Source organism: Castanea sativa, chromosome 5 (assembly GCF_040712315.1).
Source record: "Castanea sativa cultivar Marrone di Chiusa Pesio chromosome 5, ASM4071231v1".
NCBI classification, from domain to species: domain Eukaryota; kingdom Viridiplantae; phylum Streptophyta; class Magnoliopsida; order Fagales; family Fagaceae; genus Castanea; species Castanea sativa.
This window is the reverse complement of record NC_134017.1, coordinates 58,699,997-58,715,524: the sequence shown is the minus strand read 5'-3', so window position 1 is coordinate 58,715,524 and position 15,528 is coordinate 58,699,997. Positions and strand designations below refer to the sequence as shown.

General features: G+C 32.9%; 1 protein-coding gene across 1 annotated transcript; it reads left to right on the top strand.

The window, feature by feature from the left end:
- The first annotated feature begins 8,151 nt into the window (after nt 1-8,151).
- LOC142636698 (WPP domain-associated protein) lies at nt 8,152-14,589 on the top strand. The gene is made up of 6 exons (XM_075810985.1): nt 8,152-8,384; nt 8,959-11,333; nt 11,833-11,959; nt 12,902-13,003; nt 13,629-13,707; nt 13,905-14,589. The coding sequence occupies exons 2-5, from the start codon at nt 9,022-9,024 to the stop codon at nt 13,689-13,691; spliced, it is 2,604 nt and encodes an 867-aa protein (XP_075667100.1). The 5' UTR covers nt 8,152-8,384; nt 8,959-9,021; the 3' UTR covers nt 13,692-13,707; nt 13,905-14,589.
- Nucleotides 14,590-15,528: the final 939 nt, after the last annotated feature.

Below are 15,528 nucleotides of genomic sequence, written 5' to 3'. Positions count from 1 at the left end.
GTACCTTAGCAAGTGAGACAAATTATCCCTTTTATAGGTGACTTAGGTAGCTGTTGTACATAAATGAGCGTGATTATTACCCTAATTGTAACGTTTTCTTTTTTTGTCTTGATGAAAGTTTAAGACCTCATACAACACAATGAGGCTAGGTGCCATGGTGTAAAAATCACATGAGCGATAGCCTATGGAACTTGGACAGCAAGCAAAGACGAAATGTGGTGTTCTTTGGCACTCAAGAAACTTACAAAAGCCTCTAGGAATTTTAGAGTGTGAAGAGGAATGACACAAATCTTTTTTTGTCGTCTAAGTTGGATTGAGATAATGTCTGCATTTTGGAAATGAGATCGTTCACGATTTCTTCCAATGATCATGTATCTTGGAGGAGTTAGATGTGAGATCTCTTAGAGGCTTAGGGATAGTAAGTTGATAGAGGACTTCGTTTAGGCTCTTAAAGCAATTGGACTAAGATTACACACTAAAGACATTCGTTATTTTTTTAAAGATGAAAGAGAGGTCCACTATAGCTTGTAAGTTGTAACATATATACCACTTGCATTTTGTGACCATCATAGACGAAAAAATGGATCCATTTTTCTTCATTATTTGAGTCCTATCTTTATTAAGATCATACACTATATTTCTATCTGGTTTTTAATTGTCAAGTTATGGTGGACTTAATGTGAAATTGGCATCCATTCTCTTCTTTTTCTCTCTTGATCTCTGCTCTACCAAATAACGAAAACGTTAATGTTTATTATACATAACTAGTTGTACACATCCGTACACATAACATTGGAAATTTTGTTTTGAAAACATAATTTTAATTATAGTTTTGAAATCGTAAAATTGTGTTTTGAAAACACGATTTCATAATTTAATTGAAAACGTCCAAAACTCAATTTCAATAGACGTGGTGCTCACACTCTGTACACACCGATAAGTAATAATTAACATTCTAATGAAAGACCATCATCATTTGGCTCGTCTCTAACCTCCATTCTCCATCTTCACTTTTTTCTTTCTTCACAAACACTATCTTATCTTTATAAATTTGATTCACTCATGTTCTTATTTAAAAAATAGGGAAAATTACAACTTACTCTTTGATGGTTAACCACTTGAGATTAGCTCAGTTAGGGTTCCGTAACTCATTTCTGATAAAAATAGGCTAAATATGTAATTTTATTCTACTTTTATGTCTCTCTCCATCAAAAACACAAAGAACATAAAAACATAAGATCAAAAAGATGTTGGTAAAGTTTAAAAAAAAATTATATACAGCTACATGAAGTCTCACTTTGTTGTTGATTTACTGGTGTTAGGAATTTGGTGGTTCCTAATGGGGATGGATATGAATTATAGGGGGATTGATGGAAATTGTAGGAAAATTGACTTAATTTGAGGTAGTCACCCTCTATAGAGAAAGAGAGAGATTAAGAGAGAGAGATGCACTAATACACTAAGAAGTTGGTTTATTCTTCAATTCATATCTCATATTGGATTACAATCATATATTTATAGGAGACTAGCTCTAATCTTATTGGCTCACATGACCTCATCCTATTGGTTTTATTATTCCCCATGTGCATTAATGATTCCAATATGTGCTAAATGTGATTAAAATACTTAGAATTGTAACTAACTAACTAAATCTTAATACAACAATTATTATCCATATGCTTATAGCATTCTTAACAACTGGATTGTATGCACTGATTTACTCCTTTGTATATGTTCAAACACAATGGAATTTCTCATTGATTTGTTTCTTTGCTGGTCAAGTTTTAGAGTGACTCTATTGTTCCAATACTATATTAAAGTAGTATATCTACAGGATTTATGATCATAACATAAACTTGAATTCTTGTTTGAAGGAACAACTGGGAATCTTTAAAGGACTGGGTCACAGCTGCTTTGAAGGATACCCCTCCAATGTCTAGAGAACAATATTGAACACAGCACCAAATATAATTGCTTATGATTGAAAAGCATCGTGTAGTTTTGTCTTTTAATTTGCTGATAATGGTTACAACTACTAATTCACTTTTGATACGTAATCCATTGATTGAGTCTTCATACCATACATCCTTTTAATTGAGAAGCATGTTTTATCTTAAAATCTCTCACTCAATTAGTCTGTGTAAAGTCATTGGCCCACAGCTTATAGCCTTTCTTTCGGCCTTCAGTTATTTCAGAGTATCCAATCCATACAAAAAATGTAAATCATTAATCACTGGTACCTTAGTACATTGATTTGCTTGTAGGAGGTTTGTTTGTGGACTGAATTGAAGAATGGGAGTCCACAATCAATTGAGTTGGATGAACAACCAATGGAGTGGACTTTAGCTTAGGCAAAAGAGGCTTTTAATTTTAAAAAAATCTTTACCAATATCTTTAAGATTTTATATATATTTTTTTTAATGTTTTTTGTCTTGTTGGAGGAGAGACGTTAAAGTAAAACAAAATTACATATTTAGTCATATTTTAAACTAAGGTGGGTTACGGAACCCTAATTGAGCTAACCTTGAGTGGATAAAGTGTCAAATTTCAAATTACATGTAAACAACTTAAATTTCGGTCAAACTACATGTGAGTAAGTTGTAATTTACCCTAAAAAAGAAAAAGAAAAAGAAAAAACTTAGCCAAATTTCCAAGGGCTATTAGCAATCCTCCACCGTTGAGAATTTATCATCTTGTAAATGTCAATGTGACTCACATACATTGGAAAAAAGTGGGGCGGTGGGTTGGCAATGCTTTTGTGGGTCTTTAGAAATCTTTAAAAAAGAAAGAGAGATTTTGAGTGCATGGGCCGTTTTACGCTCCATCTTTATTATAAAAGCATAGGATCCCAGTGCATCAACAGTCAAAAAGCATGATTGGCGGTGCTATGGAGAAAAGTTATACAAGGTTGTAACTTTGGTCCAATGTTTCCCCTGTATATATCATACAAATTATCAACCATTTCAAGCTTTGCGCTTGGTTAATTGTTATGACTTAAAAAATAAAGATCACTATGCACTACGAATAGCACACGTTAAGTTATGCACAGCCGTGCACACTTCAGATTAAAACATAATTTCAGTTATAATTATAAAATAGTAGAATCGTGTTTGTGTTCTTGTACTAACAGACACAGACCACTCCTTATGAATATTGGTACTCTCCAGCCATTTTGCTGTCTCAATCCTTAGCAGCTCTTCTTTCTGGTACAGCATAAACCAACTGAAAGTTTCAAACTGAATTTCATTGAAAATGAGGACAGTCCAGTCTTTCCACTAAGAAAGTTCTTTTCTTTTCTTTTTTTTTTTTTTTTTTGGTAGGCCAGATGTATCAAACTTCTTCACTTAAAATAGTTCTATTTAATGACAAATATAAGGTGTAAAGTAGTAGAAAGAGATTTTGAGTTTAGGCCCCGAGATCTTAGGGCTTTCCTTCTCATACTGGGAGGATACAAATATGTAGTAGGGTCTTTTTGCATGACATACAAGTTCTTTCCATATAGGGAGACATGAGTGGAGAACATGTAAAATATTGTAGGACCAACGACGGAGGTACAAGTAATGCCCCTTGGTAGCCGGGCTCAAAGGAGATGCTGCCCCGACGAGTCTTCAGGAGACCGATGGAGATATTGTAATGAAGGGTCCCAAGGAGAAAGAGGTGCTTGTCCCATTGGGTCTCAAAGAGATTGAACGGGATGTTTGTCCCGCTGGGTCTTGAGTGAGATGTTTATCACGACGGGTCAAGGAGTTAAGAATTTTTCTTAGTAAAAAATACCCCTATCGACTTGTTATGAGATTGTATGGTGGTTGTTGGTATGCACTAAGAAGCCTAATACCGTAGAGAAAGCACACATCATTTATTTGGAAAATATAGACGAGGTGATTACACATGGACATGGTCCTAAAACACATGTTTGAGTTCTAAGTGTTTGCAGTTCACCATTGATATAATAGTTGCCCTTTCTCATACACACGATGTTGGAAATATCATTGCAGCATGATTTGAGTGTTAGTGGACAACTTAATAGCCCATACAACACAATGTGGCTAGGAGCCATGGTGTAAATCACACGAGCAATAGCCCATGGAACTTGGATGGCAAGTGAAGATGAACACATGGTGTTTTTTGGCACTAAAGGAGCTTGTAAAAACTTGGAGGAGTTAGATGTGAGATCTCTTAGAGGCTTAGGGATAGTAAGTTGATAGAGGACTATGTTTTGGCTCTTAAAGCAATTGGGCTCAGATTACATACTAAAGACATACGTTATTTTTTTAGAGATGAAAGAGAGGTCCACTATAGCTTGTAACATATATACCACATGCATTTTGTGACCGTCATAGACGAAAAAATGGATCTATTTTTCTTCATTATTTGAGTCATATCTTTCTTAAGATAAAGTGATAAATTATTATTTTTTAAATATTCATACACTATATTTCTATTTGGTTTTTAATTGTGAAGTTATGGTGGACTTATGTGAAATTTGGCATCCATTCTCTTCTCTTTCTCTTTTGATCTCTACTATACCAAATAACCAAAACATTAATGTTTGTCATACATAACTAGTTGTACACATCCGTACACACAACATTGGAAATTGTGTTTTGAAAACACAATTTTAATTATAATTTTGAAATCATAAAATTATGTTTTGAAAACACGATTTCATAATTTAATTGAAAACGTCCAAAACACAATTTCAATTGACGTGGCGCTCACACTTCGTACACACCGATGTGTAATAATTAATGTTCTAATGAAAGACCATCATCATTTGGCTCGTCTCTAACCTATATTCTCCATCTTCACTTTTTTCTCTCTTCACAAATGCTATCCTATTTTTATAAATTTGATTTAGTGTTCTTATTTAAAAAAGAGGGAAAATTACTATTTACCCTCTTGTGACTACCCACCTGTGGTTAGCTTAATTAGAGATTTGTAACCCACTTCTGTTAAAAATAGAGCTAAATATGTAATTTGATTCTACTTTTATGTCACTCTCATCCAAAAATACAAAAAACATAAAAATATAAGATCAAAATAAGATAAAAAAGATGTTTGTAAAGTTAAAAAAAAAATTATATACAGCTACATGAAGTCTCGCTTCGTCGTTGATTTACTAGATTGTATGCACTGATATACTCCTTTGTATATGTTCAAATACATTGGAATTTCTCATTGATTTGTTTATTTGCTGGTTAAGTTTTAGAGTGACTCTATAGTTCAACTACTAGATTAAAGTAGTACATCTACAGGATTTATGATCATAAACTTGAATACTTGTATGAAGGAACAACTGGGAATCTTTAAAGAAGTGGGCACAGCTGCTTTGAAGGATACCCCTCCAATGTCTAGAGAACAATATTGAACACAGCACCAAATATAATTGCTTGTGATTGAAAAGCATAGCGTAGTTTTGTCTTTTAATTTGCTGATAATGTTTACAACTATTAATTTTATTTTGCTAAGAAATCCATTGATCGTGTGTTCATACCATACATGATACATCCTTTCAATTGAGAAGCATGTTCTACCTTGAAATCTTCCACTCAATTAGTCTATGTAAAGTCATTGGCCCACTGCTTACAGCCTTTCTTTCGGCCTTCATTTATTTTAGAGTATCCAATCCATACAAAAAAAATGTAAATCATTAATCACTGGTACCTTAGTACGTTGATTTGCTTGTAGGAAGTTTGTTTATGGATTGAATTGAAGAATGAGAGTCCACAATCAATTGAGTTGGGTGATCAACCAATGGAATGGACTTTAGCTTAGGCAAAAGTGGCTTTTAATTTTAAAAAAACTTCCCTAATATCTTTTTGATTTCATATTTTTATGTTTTTTGTCTTTTTGGATGAGAGAGATAAAAGTAAAGCAAAATTACATATTTAGTCTTATTTTAGATAGATGTATGTTATGGAATCCTAACTAACCTAACATCAGGTAAATAAAGTGTCAAATTTCAAATTACATATAAACAACTTAAATTTCGTTCAAATTATATGTGAGTAAGTTATAATTTATCCTAAAAAAGAAAAAGAAAAAGAAAAAGAAAAAGAAGACACTTAGCCAAATTTCCAAGAGCTTTTAGCAACCCTCCACCATTGGGAATTTATCATCTTGTAAATGTCAATGAGAATGAGGTTCACATAGATTGGAAAAAAGTGGGGCGGTGGGTTGGCAATGCTTTAGCAGGTCTTTAGAAATCTTTAAAAAAGAGAGAGAGAGATTTTGATTTTTGAGTGCATGGGCCATCTGTTAAGCTCAATCTTTATTATAAATGCTTAGGATCCCAATACATTAAAACAGTAAAAAAAAACATTTTTTTTAGTTGATAATCCAGTAAAAAAAAAAAAAAAACATGAGACGGTGCTTTGGAGAAAAGTTATACAAGGTTGTAACTGTGGTCCAATATTTCTCCTGTATACATCATACAAATCATCAACCATGTCAGGCTTTGGGCTCGGTTAATTGTTATGGCTTAAAAAATTATCACTATTCATTATGAATAGTACACGTTAAGTTATACTCAGTCATATACATTCCAGATTAAAACACAATTTCAGTTATAATTGTAAAATGGTAGAATCATTTTTGTGTTTCTGTACATAAATGCGTGTAACTATTACCACTCTCTTTGAATGTTGGTACTCTCCAGCCTTTTTGCTGTCTCAATCCTCAGCTGCTCATATTTCTGGTACAGCATAAACCAACTGAAAGTTTCAAACTGAAACCAAACAAAAAATTTCATTGAAAATGAGGACAGTCCAGTCTTTCCAGTAAGAAAGTTCTTTTCTTTTCTTTTTGTTGGTGGGCCAGATGTTTGAAACGTCTTCACTTGGAATAGTTCTATTAAATGACAAATATAAGGTGTAAAGGAGTAGAAACAGATGAAAGAAACAGCATTATTAGTGATCATGATGAACATGATTGTTAAATAAACAATTATTTTTGCTCCTGCAGTTGGACATATTACTATTAAAGATTCTTAAACCTAAATCTTGGTCTAAGTAATAAAGCAATGCTGCAATTATTTAAATGTAACAGCAGTAAATAACAGTACAAATGTAAGACTCAAAAAAAAAAAAAAAAAAAAACAGTACAAATATAGAAATGGTACCTTGCTTGGCCCAAGATCTTAAATCCTTGATTCTTCTCATTGCTTTATTCTCATCGAAGTTTTATTCCTAGACTTTTCACAATTAGTAAAAAAAGAAAAAGAAAAGAGAAAGGCCCATAATAATTTGCTATGATTTAATGGCAATTATATTATCTTTCATTGACTTGCATTTGATCTTTATTGCATCCCATCTATGCCAGACTGATGCCACTAAATATTTGAAAATTCCGAATTTCATGAGCACTTTTTTTTTTTTTTGAGAAATTTATGAGCACATTAATCAATATAATTAGTCAACGCTTTCTTCACTCAACAAATGATCACAAAAAATGCTCTCAAGTCTTTTACTTGGGGAGGTGAATTTTTTTTTTTTTTGTTGAGAATCTGGGGAGGTGAAATTAAGATAGAAGTTTGATTCAAATATACTTATTATGTTAACTTTTTTTTTTTTTTGGGTCAAAGATTTATGAAAATGGATTATTTTAATCTTCTTATTAGTATTAAAGATAAAGAAAAGCCATTCTCTCACAATATATATGAATAAATAAAGAAAGCCATGTTATTATCTCTAATCTAGATTATAAAAGAGAGAAAAAAAAGGCAAAATTTATAGTCAATAATCAAACCATATATAGAGGATGACTTTATAGATTTCATGACTTATAATCAAAGTCAACAGCTCATTTCTTCTTTGTTAGAATACAAGTTAAGTTTTCACCACATAAATCTTGGGTAAAGAAAAAAACGAAAGAGAAAAACCATAACATCATTGAAAATATATATAAAACAATAAAGAATTTTATTCACCCAGCACTAGTTTGCTAATACCAACAAACAAACTCTCTGATTAAGACCAATAACTAAATTCTCTTCCAAAAAAAAAAAAAAAAAAAAAAACTCAAAAAGACTTCAGCATAATAAACTTGATTCTTCAAGTGAAAAGGGGGCAACTTGGGTAAATTACTGGTATTTATGGGGCCAATTTACAAGGAAGGACTTCTCTCCCGCTCACCAAATTGGTCTGTCTGCCCCAGCTTTTAATAAAACCTTCTTCAAAACCCTAAAAGCCAAAACTGAATAACAAACCCAACAGACACAAAAATCAGGCAGCCTTTCTTCACCCCCCCAAAAAAAGAAAAAAAAAAAAAACTTTTTTTTTAAAATTTCAATGCCTATTTTGGGATTTTCAAACACTTTCTGAACCTTAAGAATAAGGTTTCTCCTACTACTACTACTGTCTACTTGGGTTTTATCTTCTTCACCAGTAAGTATTCTATGTTGCTAAAGTTCATTTCTTTTTTATTTTATTTTTTATTAAAAAAGCTTATGTTAAGCAGTGATAATGAGTTTAAGCTGAGTTGTCAGTTCATTTTGGTGGTTTCAGCTTTTGGGTGTGTGTTTGGTTGTTGAGAAATTGAAGGAAAATAATAGTGGTTGTTAAAGGTATAGACTTTTGAACTCAATTGGGTATTTGGGCCCCAAATACAACTACTTGGGTTAGTTAAGTTGTTAAATTTTCAATCTTGAGTTTGTGGGTATGGAGAGAATTGAATGCACAAGATTCAAGACTCTGTTTTGGTTTTTGTTTTCCCCAAATTTCTCAGTCACTAAAGAGGCCCTTTTTTGATTTGGCTCATATTTAACAAGAATTATAGGTACCCATTATATTGCAGAATAGGAAAATGTGATTTATTCCCATAAAAAAAAGAAAAAGAAAAAAGAAAATGTGATTTATTCCCATAAAAAAAAGAAAAAGAAAAAAGAAAATGTGATTTACAGTTCTTCCTGAATATTTTCACTATAGTTTTTGTTCTTTATTGTTTTCTTTATATTTGCAGTTTTGCAAGTCTGGTATGGAATCTCATAAGTAATTAAGCTGTAAATAGGCTTTTTGGTATATTATGGAGGACGTAAGGGTTATGGATGCTAGTGTGGCTCTGTGCCGTGATGGGTTGGGGCAGCATGCTGATAACATTCAAGTAAGTGAGATATCGGGTGATGAGATCCTTGAAGATTTGGACTCATATTTTCAAGATATCGATGATCGGTTGACTATTTCTAGGATGGTGAGTGACTCTGTTGTAAGTGGCGTGGTTAATGCAGTTAAACAAGAAGCAGATGAGAAAATTGCCCAGAAAGAGATGGAGGTGGAAAAATTGAAGCATATGCTACATCTTAACCATGTGGGTGCAGATGAAAATGAATCTTTGGGATCTGCTTTGACACACCATGAGTCCAAAAGCACAAGTCACCACAGGATGTATTATAGCTGTCCAGATGCTTTTGTAGAGCATGATAGAATGAAAGAATCTTTGGGGAGCCTTAGAAATGTGGCTAAAGAGCAGTTCAAGAAGCTCAAGATGGCAATTGATGGTGTAAGAGGTAGTAGTTCTATTAGGAAGATTAATTCTGGTTCTGAGCTGGTGGGATTGGGTGGTATTCTTCGGGAGAAGGCATCCGAAAGATGGGTTGATGTGGATGAAATTCTTGAAAGTCTAAATGCTACTTTTGACACAGTTCATCAACGAGTGGAAGATATGTTTGAGTTGTCTAGGGAATCACTCTGTTCATGGCAACAAGAGCAACAGTTTAAAGCAGAAATTGAAGGTATGGTAATTAAGAATTGCATTCGGAGTCTTCAAGAAGGGTTTGAAGAAAGACTTTGGGATCAAAATGTGCAATTTGGAGGTAATGAAAATGTGAATTGGCTTGAAAAGATTAATGATATCTCAAATTTACGGCAGGAATTGGATGCCATTTCAAAATTACTGTCTATTCATGAAAGTCGGCCACTAACTTCTCTGGGGTCCTTAGAGATTAGTGGGGAGTGGAGTAATGATAAAAAGGCTGATCGTTTCCGCAGCAAAAGCTTAAGCAATAGTGTTTCATCGTCCACTTTGATTTGGGTAGGAAATGGCAAACATGAAGATTCAAATAGTAATATTCCAGAAAATTCAGATCCTGCCAAACTAAAGCAAATGTCAAAAGATGAATTGATCACTGAGATGACCAACATGAGGAGAAATCATGAGTCTAAAGTGCAAGAGATAACAGAAAACAATTTTAGACTGATGCGGGAAATACTGTGTATGAAGGAAAGGGGATCTGCTTCATCGTTGAAGAAGGATAATGAGCTTGACATATTAAAGAGAAAAATTCCCCATTTCATTTCAAAGTTGGATGGAATTCTTGTGGAAAATAAGATGCTATGTGCATTTAGTGAAAATGCTGAAAATCTTGGCAGTTTGAAGGACAGACTGGAATCCCTTCTTTCAGTAAATTGCCAGCTTAGAGAGTCGCTTGCAGATAAGAAAAAGGAAGTCACATGCCTTTTAGAACAAGTTTCTGATGCTGCAGATAAAATGTCTCAACACCAACTATTTAAGGCAAAGTTGTTGTGTGCTGTAGAAGATGCCCAAATTAAAGCTTTAATTTGTGAAGATGTTTATAAATGTGTTCTCAGGGAGTTAATTGGCCAAATTAGATGCGTCACTGATGAGTCAGATTTGAAGTGTAATATAATGAGAGAAATTTATGAAATTATATTAAAAGAAGCTGCTTATCTTGTTAATCCTAGAAACAACTTCAATATTGAAGATTCTGATATAGAGTCCATTATCATGCAAGGGCTATGTGGGATTATATTCGAAGAAGCCCTGAAAGATGCTGAAGAGAAAGTCAGTAACTTGAACATGAAATATACTGATGAAAAGAAAATTCGAGTTTCTCTGGAATTGGAGGCACAAGTAAAAGAAGCAGCCTTAAGTTTGGAGTTTATGGATAAGGAAAGACTAAAGCAAGAGATACGATCACTGGAAGAATCGATTGAAGAAAAGGAGAAGTTTGCGAAGGAAACAACAGTTGCATTGGCAAATGAGAAAGAGCGATCTGAGTTAGCTTGTCAAAAGCTTGATAATGTACAGGATCAAATGAGTAAGGCATTAGTGCAAATTGAAAAATATAAGGCGGAGAAATGTGAGTTAAATCAGAAGCTTGAACTAATAACGAAACAGTTGACGGAAGTTCATGAGGAGAGAAGAGTGATTCATGCTCTTGCCCTAGAGAAGCAGAACGCTTTGTCATTGGTCAACAATAAAGAAAGGGAGCATCAGAAGCAAATGAAGTTATTAATTGCTCTTGCACAGGGATTGTCAAATGCGGTTGCTGGTTTTGATTGTAGAGTAACAGAAAATATATCAAATATCAGTTTGAGGTAATAATTGTTAACTTTTTAAACTTTATTTTGTTAAAAAAATATAATAGAAACTCTGAGCTAATAGTGACTATTGTGTGTTATTTTGTGCTCTGGCATGATTATTGACATTGAGGATAGCTGGTTAAATTTATAAGATATCTGTGTCTTATAACATTAAAACCCACATATGCATGTGTATGATCTATTAAATGGTGATCTTAGTTCTTTAAGTGGCTGAAAGAGGTAGCACTGGAGAGACAAATATTATGTACACAACCAATTTGCTTCATGTTGATATATGAGTAAGATTTACATAAACTGAGACTTGAAGAATTCTGTTTGCTGGAAGATCAGAACTCATCTAGATTCTAGAATATGTCCTTTATTTGGATAGCATTGTATATGCTTTGTATGTTTTTTTTTTTCCCTCATCGTCATTATCTGCAAGTTTTAAGTGAATTTTAGATTTAGGTTATTGACTTGAAAGTCACTTTAGACAATGTGCATTTCTTTTCAGGTTGGAAAATTTGAATTCTGAATCGCATTTGCTTATCCCAAATGCTAATGTGCTTCGAAGAACAGGGTTGTCGTACAAGCAGACGCTTGAAAGGAAATGTTCTGACCTTGAAAAGGCTGAAGCTGAGGTATGTAGATAAGAAAGTTTGCAGTAGTTGTAGGTGATGCATATTGTTGCATTTCAGCTTGATCTTATGGTCTTATAATGTAGTCCATGCTAGGGTATTATGTATTTACTTGTAAATGGAATTGAATGACACATCTTCAACTACCAAAAATAAAAAGCTTATCTGGAGATATATTGGTAACAGAACTTAACAGTATTAGTATGTGTGTGTGTGTGTGTGTGTGTATGAGTACCCGTTGTCTTTCACTGCATAGAGGACCATGCTATGAGATGGTTTAACAATGCTACATTTTATGATTTTAAGTCTCTTTGTGAATATTTTACCATCACTGAGCCATTAGGGTATTTTTCGTAGTCTCTAATTCTTAATGGTTGTGTCATGTTGGGGTAGGAATATGTGACTCAGTAAAAAAACCAGACTGTTGAGAGTTGCTAATTTCACCAATGCTTGGATTAATAGAGATGCAAACAAAAAAGGACTAAAAAGTTGGATCTGCTCATCATTGGCATCTATTAATCATCTTTGAAAAATTAGAGAGAAAATTATATGCATGACTTATTTAGGATCTACCTTCAAGATTTGTTGTACATTATTTGGAAAAAAAATATCTGAGCTACCTCTTGTGGTTGGTGATATGTTTGTTTACCATTTCTCCAATACCAGAAAGTATCTTTATTTCTGATTAGCTGGAAAAAAAAAATTAGACAAGAAAAGAAAAAAAATGGTGCACATCCTGACAATAAAATTTAGACTTCTGGTAAATTGGGAAATTAATTATTATCTCAAATCTTATTGGAGATACATTTTTGCTGTTAGGAAAAATAAACAGAGGATGTTGTTAACAATTATTAATTGCATCTGTAGTCTTTATATATAATTCAGGATTTGGATTTTTATTTTATTTCTGTAGCAATTTTATTGGATTTTATTTTTGAATTTCAGGTTGATCTATTGGGTGATGAAGTTGATGCTCTTCTAAGCCTTCTTGAAAAAATATACATTGCACTTGATCATTATTCACCAATATTGCAGCATTATCCAGGAGTAAGATTCTTTTCTCCTTCCAATGGTTGCATTCCTTTTATGTTTTGGTTAGTCCTTGGCCTAGAAGATTTATTGTGTGGATTCAATAAATTTTTTAACATCAATTATTGTTTCTTAACAATAATTTATTGTGTGGAATCAACTAATTTTCTAACATCAATTATTGTTTCTTAGCGATCATTTTTGGCAGCCTTCCTTGTGTCTTTTTTTAGTATTGCTTAAAACTTTTCTAGCTTTTTTGCTTTCTGACACCAATTAATCTTTTCATGCCTGAAACAATCCATGTGTGTTGTAGACATTGCTTGCCGTACTTCGGAATTATAAAGATCGCACCTTTCCACATGTTGTGCAACTTTGAATTGCTGAAATTTGTTGTCTGTGATCACTTTTAAAAATGGAAAAAAAAGGTTGACATTGATAAAAAGGGCAATAAAATTGTTTTGGATTGAACACACTCATATCAAGAAGGCCAAATTTTAAAAATATGCTTTCTTAAAGAAACAAGTTAATGATGATTATTGTGGTTATTAATCAACAATTCTATTTGTATCATTAATTTGCATATACTAATCTTTTTATGTTATAGAAACATCAGTCTAACTATCCAGCTTTTCCCTTGTTGCAGATTATTGAAATCTTGAAGCTGGTAAAAAGAGAATTGAGTGGAGAATCTACTAGACCAGTTTGATTTGTTCTTTCATTAGGTACAGTTGACCAATTTGTGGTTTTATTTCCTACATTGTCATATTAATGCAACATGACTGACATATTACTTTGGCTTTAGTGTATGTCTGGAAAGATTTTATTTTATTTTTGCTTTATTTTTTGAAATAAATTATTACTTTTTTACTTTACTTGATAATATTACTTAATTTATTCTCTGATTGTTTTTGCTTAACAGGTGCAAGGCTACATAATTCATTTTTGTTCCTATTGCTGCATGTTTGGTTATTGCAGCATCTTCTGGGAGTCATTGCCGAGCATCCATTGCCTTTATTAAAATAACCAAACAATAAAAGAACATACTGGCATATTTGAGCTTTAAAAGATATTCCTCTATTTGAGATGTTAGCAAGGTTTTTAGGGTCACTAAAGAAGGATTTTTGAAGAAGATACATAGCTTATATATATGAGAGTAGCCAAATAGTTACAATTGTATGGGCATGGCAACTTGGAGGGTTTTGTGGCACAGAATTGTCAAAATTTTCTTTTTGTCCCTTGAGCAATAGGTAGTTCCCTAGTCTCCAGTAAATCAGAGAGGATTTTTTTTTTCTTTTCTTATTTCACTTTCCCACTGCTTTATATAGGTTCATAGCTCCTAATGTATATGCGTTTCATAAAAAGATTAATAAAAGTAGTTTTTAGTTTAACCAGGTATATTTAAATTCCTCTCACTATGCGAGGTAAGCATTTTGTTGTTTTTTTTCTCACATACTTCTGAGGAAGAAGTGAAAGTTATTCGTGTGGGTTTTGTTGGGGAGAAGCTTGGTGGTAACAAAAAGTGAAATATGTAGAGCCAAAACACAATCTTGTTTCCTGAATTATGTGTTATATTTCATGCATGCAATATTGATTATTTTAATTTAGTCCTTAGTGTGATTCTTATTTACCTTTCCATCGAGTAATAATAGAGACTATTTTTTTTTTTTTTGACATGATAGAGCAACATTCTTTCATTGGATCCATCATTGACATTATTTTTACTGTGCAGCAATCACAAGAGGCCATGTCAATAGTTATGAAAAATGTTGTATCCTTAACTTTTAACCTTACCATCACTAGGTGAATAGCAATTACTGATGTGGTAGACATTTTTTATGTCTTTAGAATGCTCACATGTTGATTTTTTAAAATTAAAAGTTGAAGGACCACGCTTATTTTGGACGTATACTGAACATGGTTGTGACGTTAGAAATCGTCATTTGTAAAGTAGTAATGGGGCCAAAGGGTAAACTGTTGGCATGTTTAAAATTTCAAGGACTTATTTTTGGGGATATAAGGTAGATATACATGATTAAAAAAAAAGAAAAAAAATTTGTTCATGAAGTATGGAATAATCAAGGATCTGGTTTAGGAATTCTGGTAGGTCCTCTGTCCATATACAATCCTCATTTGTCTGGTTTGCATAAAATACTAATTTCCTTGTCACTTTGTTGTTTGCTTTGCTTGTATGCTGGATTTTCCATCTTCCACATTGATGCTCCAAGCGAAAACAACTCAAGGGATTATAGGATTTTGGCTCTTTATGATGAGTCTTGACCAATAAATATAATCTGGTGCAGGAGTTCAGAATTTTGGTGCTCTAAAATAGAAGGAAAAAAAAGTTATGAAGTATGGAACTGCTTGTCCTTTATATGTGGTAGATAAGATAACCATACCTTCAGAATTTGGGCTTTGTAAACTACCTAGCATTATAGTCTCACTCTCAATTCCCAATGACTCAATATTAGAATGATGGATTAGATTGATGCTGGACTTTTTTCAACATGGGGTACTCTGCAATTGCATTACTTCTTTTAGGATTA

Excerpts from the sequence above, each read along its gene's own strand:
- LOC142636698 (XM_075810985.1), top strand. The coding sequence starts at position 9,022 with ATGGAGGACGTAAGGGTTATGGATGCTAGTGTGGCTCTGTGCCGTGAT. Across the intron at positions 11,334-11,832 it reads ATATCAAATATCAGTTTGAG|GTTGGAAAATTTGAATTCTG; the intron begins GTAATAATTGTT and ends ATTTCTTTTCAG. Across the intron at positions 13,004-13,628 it reads TATTGCAGCATTATCCAGGA|ATTATTGAAATCTTGAAGCT; the intron begins GTAAGATTCTTT and ends CCCTTGTTGCAG.